Source organism: Erythranthe guttata, chromosome 10, assembly GCF_056151865.1.
Source record: "Erythranthe guttata isolate IM_541 chromosome 10, IM_541, whole genome shotgun sequence".
NCBI classification, from domain to species: Eukaryota; Viridiplantae; Streptophyta; class Magnoliopsida; order Lamiales; family Phrymaceae; genus Erythranthe; species Erythranthe guttata.
In genome coordinates, this window is record NC_142542.1 from 3,729,076 (window position 1) to 3,753,536 (window position 24,461).

The window sequence follows — 24,461 nt, forward strand, 5'->3', positions numbered from 1 at the left end:
TTTTTAATTGGAATTGTTCATATGGGACAATCTTTTTAATTTTCAGTCAGGTTTTTGTTTCCAGTTTTATTTGCTCACCCAATGGTGTTGTAACCGAGTTTTAGAGATTTATATGAACTTTCAAGAAACCTCTATATTGTACTTACATTTTATAAGATACCTAAAACGTTTGCATAGTGATCTACATAGTCACTCTCAAGCATATGATTGAATCAATTTCCCAGGGAGGTAGAGAAGTATAAATAGGAGTAGGATTTCAGTTGTAAATTAACCAAACAATACTTGTAAACAGTGAGAGTAGTGGTGGAAATTGGATGGATTGAATCGGAAATGACCTCTTTGAAAAAATTTCGATTTTTTCCGGAAGTGTAAAACGCATTACGATTTCGATTCCGATTTATTCGGACATTTTAGAAATTCGAAATTTCTAGGAATTGTTTGAAATTTGATTTTGTTTTTTAAAAAAATTCGAAAATACCAATAAAAAATACAGAGACACTCAAAAATGCGTATTAGAAAGATGGATGAGTTTAAGAAAACAAAATATTACCTCAACATTATGAAATCGAAAAAGAAATAATGGTTTAGTATCAACCTGATTTTAAGGAGTTTAGGATTAAATATTTAATGAATATAATTAAAAAAAAATTACGGCCCGTGAAACGTGGCCCACTTCAACTCTTTCCCCCGCCCGCCGAAAACTCACCTGAACAGTAGTGGGACCTGCCGTCGGAACTGGAGAGGATGAGGTCGAGCTGGATGAGCTTCAACGCGTCCACTGAACAGTAGTGGGACCTGCCGTCGGAACTGGAGATAGTAAGGTCGAGCTAGATGAGCTTCAACGCGTCCACGTTGCGTTTCATCACGGCGTAAAATTCCCACGGACGCATGATTTTAAGATTAAATATGTAATGAATATAATTGACCATATATGTAAAATGTATGACACATATAGTGTATAATAAATATTAATAATATTTGTAATCATTTGGAAATTTCAGAACTATTTTCCAATCGGAATTTGGAAATTCGGAAATTTCCATATTGATTTTCGATTATGATTCGATTTTTTCCGAAAAATTCCAAAATTGGAATTTCGGAAGTTGGAAGTGAAAACATGTTTCAAAATCGGAATCTATCGGATCGGGATCTGCGAAAATCGAAAATTCCATTCCAATATCCACCACTAATTAAAAAAAATACAAACAACTATTACCGTAAGATGAGTGCCAAACACAAATACGAATCCAATCAAATACTTGAAATGTCTCGGTCTGATTTATACATGCATCATCCCTCCATGAAAATATCAAAAACTGCTAGATTATCTTCACTATCAGAACATCTAAAATGAGTCGGTGCGCCATTAGGGGGGAAATAAACTTCTCAAGAGAGATAGATAGTCAAAGTTACACACCTTGTAACCAAAATCAAATTACACCATACCTAATAAAAAATCTTAATAAAAATATTAACCGAAAAATATTATAAAAAAAAGTGTGTCCGACTAATTGGTTCTAAAGTTACAAGTGAAAATGATTTTTTTATCTTTTCTTTTGCTCGGGGGGTTTGTACAAGATACAAGCTCAAATTTCAGACAATAACAAATGCGCCTTAAGAGGAGGGGGAGCAATTTTCGAGCTTGGGAAGAAGGCTTCGCCATGCATCGGCAATGCCGTTTGCCAGCTGTGCCTGACCTTTCGCAAACTCGTGAAAAGCTAGACCCATATCCAGGGTTTTCTCTTCTTGAAATCGAACAATCTCTTCATTCATTAGCTTCACTATTTTGTCGAATCTTCTAGCTGCCTCTGCCCCGTCAGCTCTTAGCTGCATCAGAAAAAAAAAAAACAAACAAATATCAGTCAGTCGTGCGATGAAGATTCTAGAAAGTAGAAAAGAAAACTGCCACTACAATCTTTTACAACCTCCTCATATTCATGCTCCACCTCACCCAATTTCTCTGATCTTGTTAATCTGAGCTTGTTCCTGCAAATACACACGGGCAGTTGTGATAAAATTCCAGGATCAAATCAAATCCATCGTCTCTTTATTACCAAGGAATGAAAGAACAAGATCCTTTCATTGTTCGACTCCAGAAAATTCAACAGTTAACTAAAGAAATCCTCGTATAGGAGGTGCTTTTGGGGCTGTCCAACAACTCAGGAAAGATGTTGAAGAACAAGTGCATATGTTTTCAACCATGCCGGAGTAGAAGATTGCTTCAGAACATTTTGAAAATATTTTTGCAAAATCGTGAACTCGTATTTTCCAAATAAAAAACATACAAAATTAAGGAACAAACTAGCATATAAGGAAGAAATTAAGTCAACAGCCTTTTACCATATCAGTACCGATGCTAGCTGTGTTTGTTAAAACGAATTTAAGAAGTCAGTGAATGTCCAAGCGAGCATTGTTTCTTCGTATATGATGCAAAGGATGTAACATTTAGTATATTTCTATATAATCAAGAGGGCATCATGGAAAGCGAGCAAATATCTGAATTTCGGAACGTACATATCTATTTCCTTAAACTTGATTGCTTCAGCCAGTTCACAATGATGCCTGAATGCATTTGCCCTCTCTGCTATTGTTGCCTGCCACGGGAATAAGAGAAAGTAACATGTCAATTTTTCCCGAAGGCAATCATTTGTACTTTCCTTACTCTACTAAACAGTCTGGTAATCTTTTATAAACACTTAAAAAATACAGCGCATATTTCAACTTGTTATATAACAACATCAATCAATTATGCTGGTATAGATGCCATACTTGCAAAATGAGGACATGAACTCACCTTAATTGACTGTACGGCTCGAACATAATCTTTTAAAGGTTCCTCAAAGTTCATCAAAAGGTGGTGAGCCTAACAGCAGGATAGGAGAAATTAATAGTTTTTCTATATGAAAGAATCACTTGCAACATATTAAATCATACCTCTCTCTGCAGCTTAACCGACAACATCTCCGATTTTGCACCAAGCTCCGAGAATGCCTTTCCAAGAGAATTTCCTTCACAGTTCCCTAGTAGAGTGACTGCCTTACCGAAGTCTGATAAAGACTGTCCCAACTCTGTAGTAATGTATAAAAAGCTTATCTATCATATGGACTTGAAAAGAAAAAAAAAAGAAAAAAAAGAGAGGGAGACAAAAGTGAGGTGGAACAGACATGAAAAAACAATTAAACTATGAGATGTCATAACACCATTAGTTCCTGCTAATAACTTGCAAATCATGGAGGCAAGATGGAAAGAATTCATAATTTCTACAGACCACACAAATAACAAGTACTCAAAGTTCGCATATACCCCGGTGTCTCTTTACAAGACGGTAAGCATGTTTCTGGGCTTCGGCTAGGTGGTCTTCGAGCTGAAAAATGTAATTCTTCAGCTTCTCATATTCCGGATTTGATTCTTCAACTGGTTTCTCCTTTCCAAGAACAACATCACTCACTCTAGACTGTACATCCTGACAACATTAGAAAAGGAGGCCAATGTCACACAAAAAATATTCGCCCCTTTCTACAAAAATATATAAATCAATCTAAATGATTGCTCAGGCCATCTACACAAAATTACAATTAATGGAGTTGCAGTTAAAAGCAGCTAAAGTCCTCTTTCAATCAGAACAAACAAATGTTGAAACTCTATATGCTGGTGGAGGTAGAAATTGATAAAACTCAAACTAGCATCATATACAATAGTTGCCCCAACTATGACAATGACTACTTCTTACTGCATGTATGAGATACCTTGAATATTTGCATTAAATCTGTTGGCTTCTTCTTGAAAATACCAGTTTCCTGGGATCTTGCTCTTTCCATTGTCTGCAGATCATGCAAAAAAGTGAAACAATCGGACCAAGTACGACGAGTATGAAACAAAAATGGAAAAAGAAAGAAGTACTTCATTTTCAAAATTTAGATGCATAAACAGCATATTTGTCTTGCCATACAAAGCACATAAATACTTCAATTGAAAATTTACTTACAGTTTGTTATAATATTCATTATCACCTTCTTAACTGATTCAGACTTTTCAAGATGACAGTAACTAACTAAGAAAAACAACAACAAATGGGCTGGAATAGGCTAGAGTAGCAATCTCTATAATCAAACCCTAACTACACTTTGCATAACATTGATCAAATCAGCTTTATATTGAAACTCTAAGGCCATCCCACTTTTCATTTCCAATGCACTGGGCATTGCAATATCCTACTATCTGAAGGCACAAATAAGACTCAAATCCTAATAGTGCGACACAAATTGCATGGATTCTACATTCAACACTGAAGTCCTTGGACTCCCATTCTTTGTAATACATGCTTGCACACTCTCCACATGACTTTCTTTCATATAGTATGATTCTCAGCCTCCTAGAGAAGCTACCACAAATTCAAGTGTCTGATTTAATTTGTTGGTTGAAGAAGGAAAGTTGCATTTGTGGAATTACCTGTTCATCAGCCTGCAAGAAGATTCTTAAATCCTCACTTTGCTGAAGCTCATGATGTGAAGCTATCCGGTTGACAAATACATCCAATGCTTGACGTCTCATCTCAATGAACTCAGCACTAAATCTGAACTTCTCTGTATGACAGAAACCAATTTTAGGCACCAATCAACTTTGTGCTATTGCTAAATATATCATCAAATCTGACATATGAAGCTATTAGACCTGTCTATCTTTTTTATAATTTATAGATGTAAGCTTAAATGAATAGTTCCGATAGGGGTATGATCTTTCCTAAAATACAAAACAGATGGCATAAATAGATAATTACACCCAAGTTTGATGAGATAAAGATGATTATTGTCAATAACTTAAGTTGAACTGGTGAAATTCCATCAGAAAGGAAGGGTGCTGATTTGATCATTTTGCATCTTGAGCTGATAGATTCTTCTTTCTTTTTCTTTTTGGGGGTGGGGGTGTGGGGGTGAAAGTAATGGTCAATTTGATCCTAAAGCCGTATTCAAAAGAACATATGTTGATGAACAAAAAGGAAATGACCAGAAACAAACTAAATAGATGATCAAACTGTATGTCCTTTAATGTCAATCAAACATCTTTTAATTTGGTTAAAAAAAGACAATTATTCAAGTTGGAAGTAACGATGTATCTATGGCGGTGATGAGAAAGGAAAAACAAGTCTTCAAATCATTACCTACAGTGCTCTTCTCTGGAAGAGGAGGGATGAAGACGCCTTTGTACTTTTCAGATATGCGGTCTCTTAACCAAATAAAATCACTGTACCGTCGTATAACAATTTTCTCAGGGCCCTCATACTCAGGTAAATTTGTCTGAAAATCAAGTGCCAGAATTTGTTATGCCATCAAATTTTGGGTTAAGGTTTCTAAATTTAAATTGTATAGCAGACAAGGGAGTGCAGCATAGAATATGGAAACCAAGTTATCAATTCAAGTTGGGTGCAATCATACCATTAATTAATAGCATCCAAAAAGATGCACACAAATCTCTACTTGAATAGGTTATGCAGTATGGAGCTGGCTAAATCATGCATATTTTTACAAAGTACTTTCTCAAAACCACAGAATAAGATGTTAGATATTATCAAAACTTGGTCGAAACTGAACTCTACTTTTTTTTTAACACCCTTTCTTTATTCGTCACACACACGTGCCTCGGAAAAAGAGATGTGCCTTCAACCTAGAAATTAGCAAGGTCCTATATATTTACTGAACCTGATACGTTCTAGAAACCCCTCCTTCAACCTAGCTTTAAAAACGATTAGAAGCTGATTCGAGCTAATCGGTATTCTAATTCAATAAATTCCGGAAAGAGACGACGAGTCCACGTAAGCATCATTTCTCAGAAGATTAATTACAGACATAAATGGGCGAATAATTGCAACGAAAACCCTTGTAATCTAAACCCAACTCCAAAAGTCGAATCAGAATCACAGATGAACACAACTGGAATAATGTACACATGCACGAACCAATGAATATTACCTTGGTGATAACTTTGTAGGAGATGTAAGATTGAACTCCGGTGCCCATTTTAGCTGGATCGGATACCGATACCCTTAAATACGGTGATTGCGACGATGGGGATCGAGGGCTTTGTACCAAAGCTCCTGATCCACTTCTCTGCTGAACGTTCATCTTAATTACGCAATTTCAAGCAAACAAAAACAAAATTTAGCGCTAATCAATCCCAGTCCACAGATTCGCAAAATATCAATCAAAGGCTTAAAAGATGGTGGAGGCGAGTTTGGCGATTGATTACCGTAGTTATCATTGTTGCTTCGCGGACGTGGCGAGGCCGAACCTAAAGTACGCCGGCGGTGTGCTGCTTTACTATTCCGGCGGACGGAGGAGAGCGATGCGGGAACGGAAGTTGGGTTACAACGGGAAGACTCGCCGACTGGTGAGTTGCGCTTCGAGAGGTGCACGTTTATGGAGGAGACTTCGATATTTATGCGATGGGACTCTGATTTTTTGAGTGTTGTAATTCTTCTCGCTCTACTTATTCCTTTTTGATAAATGTTTAAAGGGTAAATAGCACTTAAGCCCCCCTTGTTTGACCTTTTTGGACATAACCCCTTTATACTTTCAATATAAGCACATGAACCCCTTGTACTTTAATATTAACACATAACCCCTTGTACTTTCAATTTTTTCCTCTTTCTAATGAGCATGATAATTTGTCTAGTACAATTCCACAAGGAGTTATGTATTTTTTCTATTAAAAATACATGGGGTGATATACTTATATTGAAGTACGGGGGTCATGTGTAAAATGTTAAATCTCAGTGGGCTTAAGTGTTACTTGCCCATGTTTAAATGGATGCTCTAAGAAAAATTTTAAATGGATTATTTTAGGGCAATTAGCTATAGCTAAAAAATGTTTCGGTTAAAGTTTATGGCTCATTCGATTGAAATACCCCCGCTTTTATTAGCTATAAGTTCATGGACATAGTGTAAGTGCGTCATGTAAACAATACGAGGACGTCTTGGGTTGTGAGTTACTACTGATTTTCAAAGGTTCACCCATTAATTTTCACTACCATGTTTTTGTTAATATATTAATTTTCAGAAGTCCATTGTCAATTTATAGAAGTTTAAAGCCATATTTTGTTAAATTACTCAAATTCAGAAATTCTCTGTCAATTTTTTCACAAGTTCATTGACAATTTGTTGAAGTTCAATGTCAATTTTTTTAGCCAATTTTTAGGCATATATGACCGATGATGGCCAATTTAGCATTCTATTGGGCTCATGTAAATCTTTGAGATTGAATTTCATTGGTTGGCCATGACCCAACTTTAATGAAATGCTATTTACGGTTAGAAAATTGCTATTTGCGGTTTATAAAAAAACCCTCAAAACTTTCCAAAAAAATCAAAAAACCCCTCAAACTGCAAATAGCAAAAAAATAAAAATAAAAAATTCGAAATCAAGCTTGAAGAAGGGTTGGGCTTCGATTTTTTGATGTAATTTAGACTCTTTTATGTGTAATATGCATTGGGTAGGTCGATTACGGAACCAATTTCATGTTAAAAAGCCTTACAAATCGATTTGTAGGACTTTTTTTTTCGCAAAAAAATGTTGGAACGCCCAAGATGGGCGTTCAATTAATTTTATTTTTATTTTTTTTGCACTGCACGCCCAACTTGGGCGTGCACTGCATGAATGGGCGCCCAAGTTGGGCTTTTACGCATGTTGGGGGAGTTTTTTGACTTTTTTGGGAGTTTTGGGGTTTTAGAGAGATAAAGTATTTTTTGTTATAAACCGCAAATAGCAATTTTCAAACCGCAAATAGCAAGTCCCCAACTTTATCATGTTTAATGAGCTCAAAATTAGGTCAAAGCCTCAAGAGTAGGTATGACTTATAAATACTCAATATTCTCCACCATAAAATGTACGCTTTATTTTACACACACTACACACATTAAAATATACGATCAAATCACATGTCTCACATCGTCTTCTTCTCTATTTCGTTTTCCTATCATTTTACTCTCTCTTGAATTATTTCTCCAATTAACTTGAGCGTCGGAGGGTCAACCCGGGGCTCAAACCCCGGAATTTTAGGTGAACGGAGTAATTTTCCGGCAATCGAGATTGGAGAAGGTGTTCGAGAAGAGCTAATAGTGATGGTGGTTAAATCGACCTCCATCAACGACATAAAAGGAGTTTGGTTTGCATATGTATAAAGAGATGAAATTATATATGTAAGGTAACGATAACATTTTTAAGAGACCCGTCAAATGACTTCAAGTAAGTACACATCTGAACTAGGGAAATTTAATTATGGCTGAAAATCAAATCAAAATACTCGATGCTCCGCTTAAGATGGAGCATTAAAAGCTCATTTGAGCTCGGTTTGTTAATATAACAAACCAAACTTGAACACATATTTATATTCGAGAAATTGTGAAGTTCGGTTCAAGTTCGATTAGAGTAAAATATAAAATATGTGCAAAAATAAATAAATCAAACTACTTGAGCTCGATCCGTATACGTCTCAATAATAGCTCTTTGAAGCTCGACTCAATAAAAGCTCGATATAAATTCAAACAAGTTAGAATAACCATGTGTTAGGCTAAAAAATAACATTATATCAATACAATCCCCTTAAAACTCTTCAATTTGCCAAAGGGTGAAAAAGTGTAGAAAATTCAAATTTAGGGGTTAAAGTATAAGTTCTGAATATATCTCATTATTTTAATGAAAATCATAAAATTTGGGGACTGACTTGAAACTTTTGAAAAAAACCCAAGTGACCATAAAATCAGATTTGTATTCTTGCAATTGACCCTGCCCAAATCATAACAAATATTAAATTGTTTTTTTTTTTGGATAAATTAATATAACTGTGCAATTTTAATTTTAATTTTTTAAAACAAAACACGACCCCTCTCTTCAATAGTCGGCGTCACGAGCCCTAATCCAGTCCCGCTGCAACAACACACTCACACCGGCGGAAGCCGTTCGAGCCCATTTTAGTCCGTTCCGTCTGATAAATCGCCGCCGCGGTCCACGAAAGCGGCATATATTGCCGCTCCGGCGGATTAATCGCCGCTGTTAGATTCTAGAACACGCCAGCCGCTATTTGCCAGAACTTTGTCGCGGTGGCAGCCGTTCCGGTTCACTAACCCCGTTCCGGCAGATGTAGCGGCGTTCCGGCGAACTATGAGCTGAGCTGAGTTGGTACAGTCAATGTTAAAATTTAACGAGCTCGAGCTTGATCAGTTTTTTTATTGGAGTTCGTACTTTGATTTTAGAAGATTGGTGATATTTGGCTCAAGTAAGTGCGTTTGCAAACTTGGGTTGGAACGATGAGCAAAATTAATAGATGCTGCATTTTTGTCTACAGATATTCAAATGGCGAAGGCCAAAAAGGCAAAGAATGATGATCAGAGAGCTGGAGACAATGGTAACTCAGAGGCAGTTGTCAAGCATCAGAAACTCTGCCTCTCTATTGACATGGACAACCGTCGAATTTTCGGGTGCTTTATTCATGGCATTTCCTTTCATGGCCAATTCTTAATCTTTGTTCACTTTTCTTTTAATTTGAAATTATTTGTGTACTTATATGTATATATGGCATATAAAACTCAAATATAAGTTTGAATCGGATTTGCATATTTCCACCTGGATTGTAGATCAATAAATATGACAAGATTTGTTTTGTTCCAGAAATACTGAAAATCGTAGATAGATAGGCTAGACAGAATACCAGTTTGACTTTAACTTTCATGGCCAATTTTTAGTGTATGTTTGTTTATTTTAGCAATTGAGTGTTATGTTTCAGAGTTGAAATGTTTGTTGCATTTGCTATTTCATTGGGTTGTCAAATCTTGTTTTCGCTAGAAATCAGTTGATCCTGAATTAGAATGTTAGAATTAAGAATCTGCAGAATGAAACTTCCCTTATAAGCTTCAGCTCCCCAACTTCTCTTATGAGCTTTGGCACTGCAACTTCAGGTATACAGAACTGCAGATAGTCGTACCGGACAATGGAATTGTGGGTTTGCATGCGGATAATTTGGTCATTGAGAAGGTTTCTGTTGATGGGGAGCCAGCAGAATTTGAAGTCTTCCCACATTATCAGCATCTGGACCCAAAGGATAGATGGTCTGTGGTTTCATCAACCACTTCAGCTGCTGATGCTTCTGGGTCTGTGTACTTGTCATCTCTTGAGATTGAACTACTTCCGAATTTGCTGATAATGTGTAGCAAGATGACTAATACTAACAACGAACAAGAAGAACATAAGCAGATGGATAATGGGGAACAATTACCTGCTGATGCTAGCAGGTTTGAACGATTATTTATCTATATTTGATTTTTCTATATTTGGTGTTTTTCTTTTATTTTCTTCTTTCTCGTCATACTGGTAGCATCTAATTTTTGGTATACCTCGCTGACATGATGCTAACATGTTCCTGCAATAAGATCCGTCCCGACTCATCCCTATGGCTTTCCCATAATTGTGATGAGGTGATATAATGAAATGATATCCAAATCTCACATGAAAGTTAAATTTTATCTGAACATATAGTTGTTTCTAACCCCGTAGTATCAGAGATTCCATAAAACGGATGAATTATTTTTGAAGTAATTTAAAGTATTACCGAATACATGAAAAATGAGAGAATATTTGTTGTTTCAAGATCCTAGAAAATAATATTATTGGCCACTTTTTTCTTTTTCTTCATTTTTCGTAGACCAACTGAAGGCCGAGAGGAAAGAAGATCCCCAATTATTCGTCTTGCAAGTTCCATTCTTTTGTTTCCCTGAAGTAGGGAGAATAAGTCTATCATTACAATATTTTTTTCTTCCATTATATCTGTTGGTTGAAAACTGGTGGACTTTCTTCAAGTTACTGCTAGTTGGGCTATATCCTGGTCGGATTCATTAAGAGGACTTAACAAAAGAAGTATGGCTCCTGATAGCTTTTGGTATTTTTTCGGTCGGAGATATTTCGACAAAGCAAGTATGTGAAGCATACTATAAAATTATGTTAGAGAAAAAGTGGTATCCTTTACCTTTTCAATTCATCCAGTTCTTTCATATGTATTTATTAGAACTGTGATGAAATGTTGAGGATATTCAGTTGGTGGTTTGCGACATCCATATATGGCACCCGATGAATGTTTTAGCATATCGATCAACCTAGACAACTCAAGTTCTCAACCTCCATGTCACACAATAATTGAAATTTATAACAATTATAGCTGTGTAATCAAGACAAATGGATTCATTTGAACTGCCCAACTAGGTTTTGTAGTCTTACTTTTATATATGCCAGAACTAGGACATAAATCTTATGAAGACGGGGTTTATTTCTGACTTGTGTGTTGGTTTTCATGTAGGTGGCTGCAGAATGTGAAACTCATACGTATTGAGTATTGGGTTGAGAAGGCAGAAACAGGGTTTCATTTTAACGACAATGTCTTGCATACGGATAACCAGTTGCGGCGTGCACGGTGCTGGTTTCCTTGTTTAGATGACAATTTGCAGAGCTGCTGGTATGTGAAGGCTAAGTTGATAAGTTGAAGCATTTTCATGACATTGTATTCTTATGCATGTGGTCATTTTCTGTGTTTTGTTTAGCTATGACCTGGAATTTACAGTTGCCAGTAACCTTGTGGCAGTTAGCTCTGGGACCTTACTTCATCAGGTGAGATAAGGTTGTAATTTTTCTGGCCATGATTAATTTTGCAACAAATTTCTGGAACATACATGTACTGAGAATGGAATGCTACATGTAAGATATTTTAGGGCAACCAAATAGCTGAAAACATGATTAGTATTAGTTATAAGTTGTTGCCCAGTTTTTTTAACTGATTTTTGTTCATTTTGCTATTGAGAACTGAAGTACAATTAATACACCAGACATCTTTATTTCCCATTACGAATCCTTAAAATTCCCATTTCCCTCTAACCATCAAATGAGTAACTTCCTCTCTGTGAATAAGGGACACTTTTTGTCAGAGAAGATGGTTCTTCTGCCATTATAGCCGTCCTTGTATTAAAAATTGGGAAGACACTTTAGATGTAGTTTAGCGGTTTGGTTTCGCATGCCAATTGGAGATTATTGAGGGACCAAGTGTTTTGGAAGGTGGAACCCTGAGGGAATTGGGTAAAATTATTTGCCTCTAGCACAAGTAATCATTGCTTCTAACTTCTGTGCCTGTGGATTTGTGCTTGTGATGATAACATTTTAGTTGACATAGCATTACAGAGGTTTTTGGTAGGGGCAAGTCAAATGTGTTAACGGGGTAGTGTTCTAAAGTTATGCCGATTCTTCCCTGTTCTTTTAGTTAGAAAACTTCTTTCAGAGACATATTTTCTTTGTGCTGATAATTCGTCCCCTAGCAGGTTTTAACCAAGGATGATCCTCCACAGAAGACATATGTTTATAAATTAGATGTTCCTGTTGCTGCTCAGTGGATATTTCTGGCAGTTGCACCATTTGAAATTCTTCCTGATCGGCATGGTGGTCTGCTGTCACATTTTTCTCTACCTTCTGACTCGTCAAAGCTGCAGAATACAGTTATATTTTTCCATAATGCTTTTAGGTATTTCCTAGTATTGATCTTTCTCTACCTTGATTCTCCCTTGCAAATGTAACTGGGGTCTTGGCAAGTCAATTTTCTAGCGAGAGTTTGACTGGCCCTTATCGAGGCAGTATTAGTTTATTTTGTGTTGGGAATTTCCCTTGACTTTTTTCTGACCCATAAACAATTTTTGAGCAGTTACTATGAGGATTACCTCTCTGCGTCATTTCCATTTGGATCATACAAGCAAGTGTTTATTGCTCCCGAGATGACTCTATCCTCGTGTAGTTCAGGCGCTTCTATAAGTATCTTCAGTTCTCATCTTCTGTTCGATGAGAAAGTGATCGATCAGGTATGTTTATAAAAGATTCAACCTTTCAAGTTTAAGATATGGAGGTTATTTATACTTCACCCTGTTGGTTCTCGTATTAGAACTTTTTTCTTATTGATGAGCATTAAAGAAAATCTTCATTTGCTTAAACAATTTTTGTGCATGATTAGCTTACTTTTGTTTTTCCACTGTACACATTTATTCTATCATGATGTAATTGTTAATTTTGCGTTAGACTATAATATTATTGGAATAAGAAGTGAAATCGTTTAATTGTGCCACTTAAAAAAAGTCAAGCAATTGTTTAATGAACAATCTGTGATAGCATAGAAAAACTAATTTCAAGGAATATGGTCTGTTAAAAAAAAAGAGTATGGTTTTGGAAATTATTAAAGAAGTATTAAACATAACTACTTTTTCTTTCTTCATGGCATTAAATTCTAATGTTTTGTTGATTGATAGATATCCACATTTAAGAGAAAAAATCTCTCTTGATAACTAGGCTTTCCTTGAAAATAAGTACAGAAAATAATTTCAAAACGGGTATAAATGATTTTGATAACTAGTTCCGGATGATTATGGAAACTGCTAGTTTCTCAGCCACCGAAATTCACTCAATCTACTCGCTTTGAAATCAGTAAACTAACACTTCCATGACAAGTATAATTTGCATCGGGTGGGACATTCCCAGGAGAGGACCATGGTTTAGAGAAGAATTTTGTGTTTGTATTTGTTCAAGTATATCTCGCCTTCCCAGCTTTTATGATCCCAAGCTTCAGCTGTCAGTTCTTATAAGTCATAATCTCTTAAATCTGTTCTTCTCCAGGCTTTAGACTTAAACTGTTTTAATCTCTCGATGGAATTTTTCAGCCCAATCCTTTCTCAAAATATAACAAAAATAGCAAAGTTCTTCAAATTTCGTCTCCATTCCAGCTTATAATGGCCCACTAATACTTGCTTTCTTTTATTATTTTTGTTTCTGATGATGGGTTTATTGAACAGACTATAGAAACAAGGATTAAACTTGCTTATGCTCTTGCGAGACAGTGGTTTGGAGTATACATCACTCCTGAAGCTCCAAATGATGGTAATATCCTAATTTATATGTTGAACCAGTAATTGTAGAAAGATCTAATCTAATGCAGCTGCTCTCTTACTTGCTGTAGAGTGGTTGTTGGATGGTCTTGCCGGCTTTCTTACTGATTCTTTTATTAAGAGGTTCCTGGGAAACAATGAAGCACGCTATAGAAGATACAAGGTCCGGTTTTCTTTCAGCACCCCATAAATTATAATTGCTGATGTTTCTAATATTAGAGAGAATATGAGTTTAAATGTGCCTTGCAATATACTACTCTGTTTGGGAATTAGTCATCCTTAAAGTAATTGAAAATTTAAACGTACTTGAATATTTGTAGAAGTCTAAATTTTGAAAGTGGATATTTGCATATAGGTTGTCAAACACTCACTACATTCATACACACCCCTTGTGCATGCTGTGTATAGTTTGGGTCTATTTTTCAAATTACCAGGAAAGAAAATGACTGAAACTAAGATCTGCTTGATGTAACTTTGCCTCTTTTTATTGTAATTGCAGGCTAATTGTGCTGTTTGCCAAGCAGATGATAGTGGTGCAACTGCCTTGAGCTCTACTCTTGCGTCTAAAGACTTGTATGGAACCCAATATATTGGATTTTATGGAAAAATAAGATCATGGAAATCTGTAAGATATATTTTGCTGGATTAATATTTTTTTTAGATATCATAGTTTCTTTTTATGACTCATTACTTGTGGTATGTAATAGGTTGCTGTTCTTCAAATGTTGGAAAAACAGATGGGTCCCGAGTCCTTCCGTAAAGTAAGAACCAGAAAGCCTGACTTTTCTTTAACAAAATAGTGCACAAGCAAATGTTGACTGCTTCAACTTGTAAGGCAGAGTAGTGTATTAATGCTTCTCTATACTCATTAATGATTATGCTAAGCAATAAAAGGGCCTGCTGTCTACCTACCATTTCTCTTCTATCATCATTCGGATGGGGCTGCCTTATATTTATGGAAAATATCTGGAAACTGTAGATGATCTTGAAACTTATTTCTAGTTACGACTCAAGAAGAAACTTTAGTAAATTTCTTCGTAATTTTTTTATTGAAGACAAAAATCTATCTCATAGTCTGAATCGTCAATTAATTCATATGTGGATAAGCTACTGGTGATATACATATGAATAATATTTTTTCTCCTTCTCTTTGCATGTGGATTTACGGTTTGCCTTTCTATTATATGCAAATGATGTTACTGAAGTTGGTATTCATTTATTAAGTATGTGGCATACTCGTGTATACATATGGGATAATGATGATAGGTGAATTCATCTACAGATTCTACAAAATATTGTTTTGAGGGCTCGAAATGATGGTCGTTCTTTGAGAACTCTGAGCACCAAAGAGGTAACTCAATGGCTTTCTTTCTTGTTCATTATTGCCGATGCTATTTTCTTACATTGCAGATTATTTCAACTTATAGCCAAGTCTTAATCAAAAGTTTCTCGAATGTGAATTCCTGATAAATTTTCTAGTTGTATTTAAAGCAGTTCTTAGGACGAATTTATCTATTCTTGCGATTTGTTACGGTCATTGCATCCATCATTGAATGGGTAGTGCGGTATTGTTACAGTTTCAGAGAATCACTAGCAAGTTTTCGGTCACATGTTTATACTGCGTTTGCAGGCTAGTTAAGAAGCATTACATAATCTAGGATAAAGCTATACATGTATTACTCAGTATCTGGTGAAGGATACTATAAGTTACTTTTGCGGGAATCGCCATTAGCAAAATATAGTGTACTTATTTTCACAAGCTTTTGGGAGGAATACACTTAGATATAACATTTCCAAGTTTTGTTTATTAAAAAAAATCATCAGGAATATAAACAAGTGTATATGTAATGGAATATGCAAAGACTTGCAACAATACTTGCCATCAAGCAGCAGGGGAAACTACTATAGTAGGTATTATAAAGACTGAAATTTCGATACCACGACTGAATGTAGCCTAATTCTCCTCGAGAGTTGAGTTTTAGGCTTATTTAAAACCACATTGTATTGACACCAACATATCAAGGAATCCCACCTCTATCTTGTTTTTCAGCATATGCTGTTTTAGAGGTGTGGAAGGAGAAAAAAAGATAATAGTTATTTGGCCTGGCCACCCACTCTCTCGCTCTCTCTCATTTAGGGGGATATCTCTTTCTTTATTCCTTTTGATTCAGTGTCCTGTTTCACCATGTTACATTCATACGCCTGAACCATTCTCTTGTTACAGACTGTTGATCACATTATCGTTCTGACGCTTATTTTTTGGCAGTTCCGACACTTCGCTAATAAAATTGGAAATCTTGAGCGCCCATTTCTTAAAGAATTTTTTCCTCGCTGGGTTGAATCTTGTGGTTGTCCGGTGCTGAAGTACGATTCTTGCTGGATATTTGCTATTTAGAATTTTTTTTGAAATTTTTTAGTGTTCTTACTGATACCCATTTCATTTTCAACTTCCCTTGGTTCAATTAAGGATGGGATTTTCTTATAACAAAAGGAAAAATATGTTAGAAATAGCTGTACTGCGGGGATGTACGTCTAGACCTGATTCATTGGTTGGCGTTGATAACGTCAATCTTGATTCTGAAAATCGAGAAGGCGGTGTTGGGTGGCCTGGGATGATGAGTATACGGGTTCATGAGCTCGATGGCATGTATGATCATCCAATTCTACCAATGGCTGGTGAACCATGGCAATTGCTGGAAATTCAGTGTCACTCCAAACTTGCTGCGAAGCGCTTCCAGAAACCCAAGAAGGGCACAAAGAACGATGGTTCCGATGACAATGGTGATGCTGTGACCACAACAGATGTGCGATTAAAGTATGTGTATTTGTATAGCATGCTTTGATGCCTGCCTTCATTTGAGTTTAATCTTTATCTAGTGGTGCCGTATTACTAACATTCTCTTAAAATGGATGCTGCAGTTCCGAGTCCCCCCTACTGTGGCTCCGCGCGGATCCAGAAATGGAGTATCTTGCCGAAGTGCATTCTAACCAACCTGTGCAAATGTGGGTGAGTGTTTTGAGAACAACTCTATTGTACCGGAAAAGGGAAAATACAATAATTATCTTTTCATGGTCGATTGTGACTTTTGAGGAAGGTTTGCAATAAAATTATAGAACATTTGTTTATTTAGATATAAATAAATTTATACCAGGTCTATTATAGCGTATTTATCAACTTTTAGTAGCTAATCGTTATTTGTATAGTCATCTTGGCCTCGTACACCTTTCACCTGATTCCAGCATTTTGTTGGTGGATTCTAACTATTATCTAATATTGAAATCCCCCTTAAACAAAATTGAGCCACTCTATACAGCCCATAAGCACGAAGTCAAAATGAATTAAACAAGTCTAAAACAAAGAAATTTGTCGTCAAATTCAAAATATTCTCTCCATCTATATGGAATTATTGTTTATCTAATACTGCTTTGCTATGCATAGGTGAAACAATCACTGTTTTCTGTCTTTAGTTTTAGTATTTGTATGGTGAATTTGTCTGTTCTTCGGAATGACTAGTTTCAACACGACGTCTGAAGAAATTACGAACTATATTAAATTGATTATTGACGAGTTATCATAGAAGAAATGAATTGATTAAATTATGATTCTTTTTTTTTTTTTTTTTTTTTTTTTTTTTTTTTTTTTTTTTAACGGCCTACAATACCGAATAACCCTTGACCTATTACTACCCTCCCAACCTCAATAGCCTTTGCGGTATTGATTAATTTATAGTTAACCACTCGCAACAAGAAAATTTGAATATTTCATCTACATTCTGTTGATATTTCTGGAACACCACGAATCTTAATGTTGTTCTGTTTGCTTTTTGTAGATAAATCAGTTGGAGAAGGACAAAGATGTTGTTGCTCAGGCACAAGCTATATCTGTATTAGAGGCGCTGCCACAACTTTCATTTTCTGTTGTTAATGCTCTGAATAATTTTCTCAGTGACTCCAAGGTCCTTTTATCAATCTTCGCCTTTCTTTTTTAGGTGTTACTGTGTCTCTTATCTGTGTCCACTCAAATCTGTTTCTCAACTTCTATTGTTCAGGCTTTCTGGAGAGTGCGAATACAGGCTGCATACGCATTGGCTACTACCACATCTGAGGTATATTTAAATGCTTCCTTTTCATAAACTTTTTTTTTTCTGTTTCTGGAAGATTACAAATGTGCTCCAGTTATAGTTGTTAAATAATATCCTTTCCGTCCATTTTATTTTCGATGGAAATTTAAATGTGTTATTCTTTGCTATGAAAATGCCTACATGGTTTTGGTTTTGAGATGAATCACTTTAAAGCTGCCTTTACATGTCTCCTGGTTATGTCTGTGTGTGGACTTAGATGTGTATGGTTCCTTTAGATTACTTATTTCACTATGTGGTTGATGCAATAAGCTGATCCAGTGTCAATTTCTCTTTTCTATATTTCAGTTGAGCAGGTTACAAAGCCAGCATCTCTTTCGTTAGTGATTATTGTCGTGTTCACTAGTGGTGCTATTGATAATTTAACAACCGTTTTTCTGAGTGTCACTCATATATTGTCACTGTGTTTGATTGGGTTTTACTGCATATTGGTTTTCAATTTAATGTTGCTTTACTGCCTAATCAGGACACTGACTGGATTGGCTTACTCCATCTGATCAACTTCTACAAAAGTCGGAGATTTGATCCAAACATCGGGCTTCCCAGGTAGATTATAGTAAGATCAGAAATCGAAAATACTCGTGGAATCATCAAGTCAACGCGTTAATTATAACTTCTTTTCATTGTTAGGCCAAATGACTTTCATGATTTCCAGGAGTACTTTGTACTTGAGGTAATGCATTAAGGTAGGATGTGATATTTTTAGTTGCGATAGAATCTAAATTTTGTTATTTTGCTTCTCCTTGACCTTTTGTCTCAATCATTGTTAATTTATTTGCTTCCTACAAAGTACTTCGTCCCCTACTATTCTGCTGCAAATAAAATGAGAATTGTCTTGTAGAACTCCAGATTTATAGCATGATTGCTTGCTTTTGGGCCGAGTATATTGTTTCAACGTTTCAAGGACTGTTTAACAAATCAATCATGTCTAGTTGTGTTTGGAAAAAAATATTTTAGAAGAATTTGAAATTTTTAAGTGATGTTTGTTTGTTTTTTAGTGAAGACATTTTTAACTATAGCCGTCAAATCATGTTTGAAGAGGGAAAATTTTGGAATTATTATTATTTATTTTTTGGAATATTTTAACAATCGTAGATTCATTCTGGGAGAAGTGTCTGAACAAAATGGGAATGCTTCAGAACATTTTTGTTCTGTTAATGGAATATTAACAGGATTTCAAAAGGAAAACCAAATTTAACTGTTTTGCCTCTTCAGAGTTTTATGTCAGAGTGTGGTTTTATTTGGCAAGGTAAAGTGTAAACCATTGACATTGTATTTCTCTGGAAGAGATAATCACACAATTGAGATTGAAGAGACAATACATCACTGAAGCTTTAGCCTAAGTGGTATTGAAGTTTTACTGCAGTGTGGTTTGATGAGAGGTCGAGGGTTCTATCACTTTAGGTGCATGTGTTGTAAGGCCATGTCATAAGGCCATTATTTTCAAAGATAAAAAGGGTCTAAAGAGACAATACTAAATGGATTCTTGTGGTTATATAAATAATTTAGAGGACTTCTTATCAGGTTATTATTCTCACGAGAATAAACTTCTATTATTTCAATTGTCTTGTCAGCGAGTTCTTCTTTTCATGTGCAGGCAATACCACATGCCATAGCCATGATCAGGTCTTCAGACAAGAAAAGCCCTAGAGAAGCTGTTGAGTTCATTTTGCAACTTCTGAAGGTATTTATTTCTTATTTAATGATCATAGAGAGATTGATGTTCAATGCTGTTACAGTGGTTAGGCAATCCTTACTATAAATGAAAGTCATGGCCCACTGGAAATAAGTGATCATGTGTAGCAATGTTTTTCGTTTCTGCTGTTTCTTTATTCGTTTCTAAAAGATGTGGGTGGCCTAGTTAGAACCGCAGGCTACATGAACTACTGTTTGGTCTTATAAAGTAGTGTATGGTTCTGAAAGAGCATAGGTTTATATTTTTTCATTTGCCAAAGAGTTGACCAATTGTTCTTTCTGCTGTCAAATGGTTTAAAATGGGAGTAGATGGTGAGTGCCGGTTAATTATGTGTGGGCCTGTCTCCTTATTTCACAGCGTTTACGTGCATGCTCATTTTAGACACACTTAACTTTTTTGGTACATATTTGAAGGAAATGCATTTTTTGCACTACATGATTGGTTTATGGTTCTTAATTGGTTTCTCAAATCTCTATCAAGTGTATACCCTTCTTTTCGTCTTGCTTTCTTGCATTGGGCCTCATCTTGGTTGAACAAATAGTTTACTTTTTCCATAGTCTCAATATGTTTCATAGTAGATTTCATTGAAAATTTTGCGAGTCTGCAGGGTCTTGTGCTGTAAAAGATTGGTTACATGAGTTATTTGTGAAATTTACCGTAAATAGTATAATAGCCTGATATCATCTTTCAGAAGCAGCCAAGTTCATATTTGGCTGGAAATATTTCCATTCTACTGGGAGTGCTTTTTGTTGATTTTTCCTGGTATCTATTATAAAGGTTTTTTTGACACTCTTACTTAATTTTTGGGTTAATCTTGCTTGTAGTACAATGATAACAATGGAAACACATACTCGGATGTCTTCTGGGTAGCTGCATTGGTGCAGTCTGTCGGTGAACTTGAATTTGGACAGCAGGTATGATCTAGTTCACTGCGATAATTGCTATTGCTGTTAGTTTAATTCAGAGGGACAGAACCTTAAGTTTCTAGTTCTTGTTTATCATGTGGCAGAGTATTGTCTACTTGCCATCACTTCTGAAGCGGCTTGATCGTCTTCTTCAATTCGACAGGTACCACTTATCGACGTTTGATTGCAGAAACACGTGTATTTATGTACAACTTTTCTTTATGAAATTGTGAATGATAGGTTAATGCCAAGCCACAACGGGATTTTGACAATCAGCTGTATTGAATCGCTGACTCAAATGGCACTCAAACTATCAGAATTCATAGCTCTTGTAAGTTTTCCCCTTATCTTCTAGGTGGTCTTAACTTGCCATTTCTGACATGGTGTGTGCTGACATGTCCAGGATAGTGTCATTGAGCTTATCAAACCATATCAGCTATCAAGGACATGGAAAATTCGAGTTGCTGCAAATAGAGCCCTTCTTGAACTTGAATTTCAGTGTAAAGGAACAGATGCAGCGCTGACTCTGTTCATCAGATACACTAACGAAGAGACCTCTCTGCGAGGTGTTTCTTTATATGCTTTGCTCTTTCTGTGTCACTCCTTTGTTGCATGCATTTTTACATTCTTTTTACTTATATAGCGCAGGAGGAAATAAGTTTTTGTGGTGTTAATAATCACATGCCTTAATACTGGTTTTCCAATTTATCCAGCTGTCTAGCTGAGTATGCGATTCATTCTGAATAAGCTCATTCTTATTTATAGGACAAAATAAATTAGGAGTATGTGCTTTGCGGTTATCTCAGCTGACTGGTCCATCCGGTTACGACAATGATGTGAAGAGTGACACACTTGTTGCCCTTTTACGCTTGCTTGAGAGCCCACTGGCTTTTAACAATGTTACGCTTCGTCACTACATCTTCTGCATTTTGCAGGTTCTTTCCAGAAGGTGCTTATACTTGCAACCCTTTGTTACCACACATTAATTATTCTGTTAGCTTTATACTATATTTTTATTATATGATACGATGCGATGGGAGATATATTCTTTAATTATCTGCCGATAGGGTGTGGTTACTCTTGCCTCAAACTTGCCAAGGATTTTATTTCATTAGGATAAAGCAGCTATAAACCATTGTAGAAGGGGTGTAGTTTTCTTAGATTCCTCATCATGAACTACAACTATATTTAAGTCCCAACTCTGCTTTGAATTTTTTTTTTTGTTTTTTTTTAACTTTTATCTGGACTGGTGATGGAACTATTAGTCCCAATAATTACTACTAGTCCGTCTGGCTTGTGAATTTTCTTTTTTTACTAGTCCGCTGCTTGCTTTTGAAATATATTTACTGATTACATCCCACATATTTAGGGCTCCTACACTTTACGGGGTTCCAAGAGACGAGACATTGAGGATGGGACACACGAAGACATGCAGTGAACTTAAAAACATTTTTGCCGCTCTTATTAACCATTCCAAGATTCCGGAGCCGTCTTCTTGTGCTCCCGACCTTCCACGCCATACGGAGGCAGATGCTTTTCTTGAAAATCATGAATTGAGTAATGCAGTATTGACAACAACAACTGCACCTGATGATACACCTTTGATTCTAGCTACTCAACCGCTTGCACATGCCCCTGATGACGTTCCTGAGTTAGGGAACTCAGTGCCATATCTTCCTGAAGATGATCGGATATTGGCGCCAAAACTGCAAATGCCTGTTGAAGTTCATGAGCCCATTCGTACCAATTCTTTAGGTGAAGCTTTGGTTGATGCAGAAACTTCCAGAAAAACAGATAGTTTGTTTATCATTAGTCATGGAACTGAAACGGTGTTTGGCCCTCCTGTACATGATAGTGTGGTCAAAGAGGAAGCCATCAAGATACCCGAAACTGTTGACAACAGCAGTCATGAACTAAAGAAGCCAAAGCTAAAGATAAGGGTCAAACAGTCAGCTGCTAACAATCGAGCCGAAGATCCTCCTAAATCATCTACTCAGGCTGAGGATCCTGATAAAACCAGAATCTTGAGCACTAGAGATGCCGATAATGGGGCAACGAGTTCAGTATCCGTGGATGCTCCTCACAGAAATCTCGCCGAGACTGTGAGCACTGGTCATCACAACTTTGAGGATTTCAATTCGTGGCAAGATGAAGTTGGCTCCAGAGTAACTGTTAGTATAGGCAGTGCTAAGCCCACAATCAACGGTGAAGAATTGGTGAAGGAATTGCAGTGCACTGCAGATTCAAGCAAAGTCTCTTCACCACTTCTTCCACCTGATGTTGATTTACCTATCGACAACGTGAAAACTGATATTGAAGGCCCATCGGGGCCCACAGAGCAGGATGGTTCTGGCAAAGACAAGGAAAAGAGAAAAGACAAGGAGAAAAAGGAAAAGAAAAAAGATAAAGACAAGGAAAAGAAGAAAGATAAGGAGAAGAAGCGAAAAAAGAACGGCCACAGTGATGATCCGGAGCGCGCGGAAATGAAACGGAGAAAGAAGGAAAAAAAGGAAAAGAAGCGAAAGGAGAAAGACTTGGCGAAAATCCTTGCCGATGAACCGAAAACTGTGCCTTCGATCAATTTGCCAAGTCATGAAAAGACAGTGGAAGGTGTACTCGAACCTGAAACTAGACAAGATATTGTTGGTGGGGAAAGAGCTGCTGCTGCTGCTGCTGCTGCTACTGCTTCTGCAAAGGAATCTTCACAAAAGATAAATGATTCTGAAAGTAATGTCGCAAATTTACAACCCAAACAAGGTGAGGTGAATGTGGTTGTTCCCAGAACTGATGGCAGTGTAGGTGCCACATCGGCTAGTGCACCGTCGTCTCATAAAATCAAAATCAAGTTTAAGAATCGAACGCTTGATAAATCATGAGAAGGTTAACTGTATGAATCATCCTTTCGTTTTTTTAATTTTTTTTATTTGGATTTAGGGTGAAAGCTAAAATTACTTGCACCGGTGATTGATTGTAATATTGCTTGCCATTCTACCTCATCTTCTGGTATCGCATTTTTGCTGTGATATAATAATAGCTATCTTTTGAAAATTTCATCAATTTTTTGTTCAGACTTTTTTCGGAACTAAAGTTTTGTATTTGGTTGAGGGTTTCCAATTTGAAGGACCGAGAAAAAAGGAATTTCATTCTATTTTATATAGGATTTCAAATGAGATTTTAAATATTTTAAGTTTATTTTTATTTGTTCTGTACCTAAGCAATTCTTTATTTTTTAAAGGCTAATTACAATCAGCCTGAGTAGTTAAAAAAAAATTCCTTTATGATTTCAGTTAAACAGAAATATAGAATACGAAAAAGAAATATAGAATACGAAAAATAGCCTTTTTTTTGCGTAATTACATGCAACCCCTATAGTCTTACATATACGGCTCCACCCAAACCCTAAATCATCCCTATAGTCTTACATATACGGCTATCTGTAAACAATCACTGTAAAGGTAATTTGGACAAACCACAATTTATGTTAGGGTTTTCTTTACATATACGGCTATCTGTAAACAATCACTGTAAAGGTAATTTGGACAAACCACAATTTATGTTAGGGTTTTCTTGCATCTGTTAAGTGTTGGGGGGTTAAATGTAATTTTGCAAAAAAAGAGGGTTTTTTTCGTAATTATGCATTACCTCTAGGGTGGTTGTAATTTACCCTTTTTTAAATGCTTAGGATTCTTGATTCTCGGGATGATTACAAATGACTGAGATTATCACTATTTATACAATTTCAACTTCTCAACTGATAGTGGTGATCATCT

At 36.2% G+C, this 24,461-nt stretch overlaps 2 protein-coding genes across 3 annotated transcripts; one reads left to right on the forward strand and one right to left on the reverse strand.

Moving 5' to 3' along the window:
- Positions 1 to 1,366: 1,366 nt before the first annotated feature.
- On the reverse strand, positions 1,367 to 6,476 carry SNX1 (sorting nexin 1). Its single transcript, XM_012984289.2, has 11 exons — positions 6,244 to 6,476; positions 5,967 to 6,119; positions 5,159 to 5,294; positions 4,450 to 4,583; positions 3,747 to 3,821; positions 3,304 to 3,463; positions 2,935 to 3,068; positions 2,795 to 2,863; positions 2,515 to 2,594; positions 1,926 to 1,986; positions 1,367 to 1,827 (listed from the first exon to the last, which is right to left on the reverse strand). The coding sequence occupies exons 1-11, from the start codon at positions 6,253 to 6,255 to the stop codon at positions 1,615 to 1,617; spliced, it is 1,227 nt and encodes a 408-aa protein (XP_012839743.1). The 5' UTR covers positions 6,256 to 6,476; the 3' UTR covers positions 1,367 to 1,614.
- Positions 6,477 to 8,788: 2,312 nt separating this feature from the next.
- On the forward strand, positions 8,789 to 23,748 carry TAF2 (TBP-associated factor 2). Of its 2 annotated transcripts, none has more exons than XM_012984290.2 (26): positions 8,789 to 9,170; positions 9,337 to 9,469; positions 9,947 to 10,279; positions 11,338 to 11,493; positions 11,579 to 11,645; positions 12,347 to 12,546; positions 12,724 to 12,877; positions 13,859 to 13,943; positions 14,023 to 14,114; positions 14,451 to 14,576; positions 14,659 to 14,712; positions 15,234 to 15,302; positions 16,218 to 16,315; positions 16,419 to 16,766; positions 16,871 to 16,958; positions 17,782 to 17,907; positions 18,001 to 18,057; positions 18,557 to 18,636; positions 18,721 to 18,763; positions 19,688 to 19,774; positions 20,611 to 20,700; positions 20,796 to 20,854; positions 20,932 to 21,022; positions 21,095 to 21,257; positions 21,457 to 21,640; positions 22,061 to 23,748. In XM_012984290.2, exons 2-26 carry the CDS (start codon positions 9,345 to 9,347, stop codon positions 23,565 to 23,567), a joined length of 4,482 nt encoding a protein of 1,493 aa, XP_012839744.2. In that variant the 5' UTR covers positions 8,789 to 9,170; positions 9,337 to 9,344; the 3' UTR covers positions 23,568 to 23,748. The 2 variants fall into 2 exon arrangements, with proteins under 2 accessions (XP_012839744.2, XP_088680707.1); XM_088824581.1 differs by having other exon boundaries at positions 8,836 to 9,267.
- The last annotated feature ends 713 nt before the right edge of the window (positions 23,749 to 24,461 follow it).

Coding starts and splice junctions, on each gene's coding strand:
- SNX1 (XM_012984289.2), bottom strand. Junction 4,584..5,158: donor TCCAGAGAAGAGCACTGTAG/GTAATGATTTGA, acceptor TCTGTCATACAG/AGAAGTTCAGATTTAGTGCT. Junction 1,828..1,925: donor TGGAGCATGAATATGAGGAG/GTTGTAAAAGAT, acceptor TTTCTGATGCAG/CTAAGAGCTGACGGGGCAGA.
- TAF2 (XM_088824581.1), top strand. CDS start 9,180: ATGTTAAAATTTAACGAGCTCGAGCTTGATCAGTTTTTTTATTGGAGT. Junction 10,280..11,337: donor TTACCTGCTGATGCTAGCAG/GTTTGAACGATT, acceptor GTTTTCATGTAG/GTGGCTGCAGAATGTGAAAC. Junction 11,646..12,346: donor CTGGGACCTTACTTCATCAG/GTGAGATAAGGT, acceptor GTCCCCTAGCAG/GTTTTAACCAAGGATGATCC.